This window comes from Pyxicephalus adspersus, chromosome 3 (assembly GCF_032062135.1).
Source record: "Pyxicephalus adspersus chromosome 3, UCB_Pads_2.0, whole genome shotgun sequence".
In the NCBI taxonomy this organism is placed as follows: Eukaryota; Metazoa; Chordata; class Amphibia; order Anura; family Pyxicephalidae; genus Pyxicephalus; species Pyxicephalus adspersus.
In genome coordinates, this window is record NC_092860.1 from 151,828,696 (window position 1) to 151,830,967 (window position 2,272).

At 34.9% G+C, this 2,272-nt stretch overlaps 1 protein-coding gene across 1 annotated transcript in view; it reads left to right on the forward strand.

The window, feature by feature from the left end:
• The first annotated feature begins 688 nt into the window (after positions 1 to 688).
• Positions 689 to 2,272, forward strand: part of ATP6V1B1 (ATPase H+ transporting V1 subunit B1) — a 35,853-nt gene continuing 34,269 nt past the window's right edge. Inside the window, exon 1 of the mRNA XM_072406690.1 lies at positions 689 to 841. Within this exon, the coding sequence (XP_072262791.1) occupies positions 733 to 841 (109 nt within the window). The 5' untranslated portion in view covers positions 689 to 732. The remainder of the gene's footprint in view (positions 842 to 2,272) is intronic.

Consider the following 2,272-nt stretch of genomic DNA (forward strand, 5'->3'; position numbering starts at 1 on the left):
ACACACCTTCAATCCCGCAGGGCAGTCCGATATCTCCGGGGGTGTCCGGCATCGGGTCCCGCTTCATCCATCACAGAGCCGGCGCTCCAGGCGCCACCATCTTTGTCTTCTCTTCCGGGTTCTTCATCCTATGTCACCCGACCCAGGTGCAAAATCGGGTGACAAAGGATGAAAAAAAAATTTGCTGATCTCCTACATAAAAAGGTTCTCTACCCTTTTATGTATAGTGAAATTTCTGAGTATTGGTACGCCTTAACCCCTGCAGTGCTGTCTGGGCCCCCTTTTACATTTCCCTGGCACTCTCGGCCCTGCAGATTTTATTTGCCCAACACATTCACAAATGCCCCGGGCAGATACAAATCCAGCATTGGTACAGTTTGGCAATTGGCCACAAAACGACCAATTGCTGACAACCACCAACATTGCCCCTATATCGCCCATATTACAAAATGAGCAGTAATGGCGCCCTCATACCTTGTGCCAATCTCCATGTGTAGGTGAGGATGCAGCACTGGTGGCACACGCAGAGTTAACCTTCCATGTTCTGCAGGCGAGGCAGCCAACTGTGACCGTTTACAGTACACACAGGATCGGTGCCGGCCCGGTGTGGGTCAGTTACACCTGGATGGGCCCACAACAGAGTTATGTACACAACACCCTGAGCTGTGGGGCCGCCTATAAAACACGCTGCAGGGGCCAGCTCTGCAGACACCACGTTCAGGTGATAACAGAATGGCTACCAAGGTGGAGGTGAGGGTGAACGCAAATCACGCGGACATGGCGGCGGCTCGGGAGCATGGCATGGCAGCCACCCGTGACTACATATCCAATCCCAGGCTGTGTGAGTACATAATCATTTTTATTTTATTGTTTCCTTTTAGCCATAAATATTTTTGATTGGCTTTCAGTAGTTTTTTTGTTTTTATCCCAATGACTAAAACAGCTACTTTAGCTTCGGCAGTCTTTAATAATGTTAAATAACCACAATGACCCTGACAGCCAGGAACCATGTGATCTCAATTGCCTAGCCGCCCAGTGCAAACATTGCAAATTTTCAGGGAATAATTTATGTGTTGATCGCATTTAAAAAAATTGCCATTTCTTTCATATCCGATCGCCACTTTTCAAAATGCAAAATAATAAAAGAGCAAACAAATTTTGTATGAATAAAACCGTGCATTGATTGCTGTACCATAATTATCCTAAAATAATGATCAGGTTTGAAATTGATACTATAAAAGGAAGTGGTATATGCGGCCCATTCACTTCCATTGCAGCTGCTTTCTTAATTGGTGATGGTGGCAAAAAAACTTTTGGGTGTCTGAAAAGAAAAAAAACAATCGCCTAATAGTGATCTCTATAAGCCCATATAAGAAGGGTGATCAAAGCCCGATTGTCCCTTTATAAATCTGCTGGCATCTGTGATTTGCATGATTACCATCCTACACTGATAAAAAGTAATATAAAGATATATATAGTAGATAATAAATATAGTAATAGTAATATATTCATCATATAACATATAAATAATAAGATATAAATATAGTTAAATAAAAGATAGGAAAGTAATATAAGTATAAATATAAAAATCATATATATCATATATAAATATAATAATATAATTTAGTAATAATAAGATATAAATTTAGTGATTTATATTATATAGTATTATAATAAGATTTAAATTTAGTAATATCAAAGATAGGAAAGTATTATAAAGATACAAGCAGTAGATATTAATAATATAATAATATATAATATAATATAGTAATAGTAAGATATAAATATTGTAATATAAAACATAGAAAGGTAAAATAAAGATTTAGAGTTTAGATATTAAAGTAGTAGACAATATTAGTAATATATAAAATAATTTAGTAATAATAATAGTAGGATATAAATATAGTAATATATGTAATATTTAAATATAGTAATAATAAGATATAAATATAGTAAAATATGTATCATTTAAATATAGTTATAATAGGATATAAATATAGTAATATCAAAGATAGGAAAGTATAAAAAGATATAAATAGTAGATAATATAAATATAGTATAATATTTATCATGTAATTATAGTAATATGTATTAAACTATAGTAATAATATTAGTAAGATATAAATATAATAATTACAAAGATATAAAAGTAAACAAAACAATAAAAGTGAGGACTGTGTCACCTAATCACTGTTTTTATAAATGCCCCAATCACAACACCGGGGATCCGATAGATGACTCTTTAATAAATGGCCCCCTTAATCCTATGACA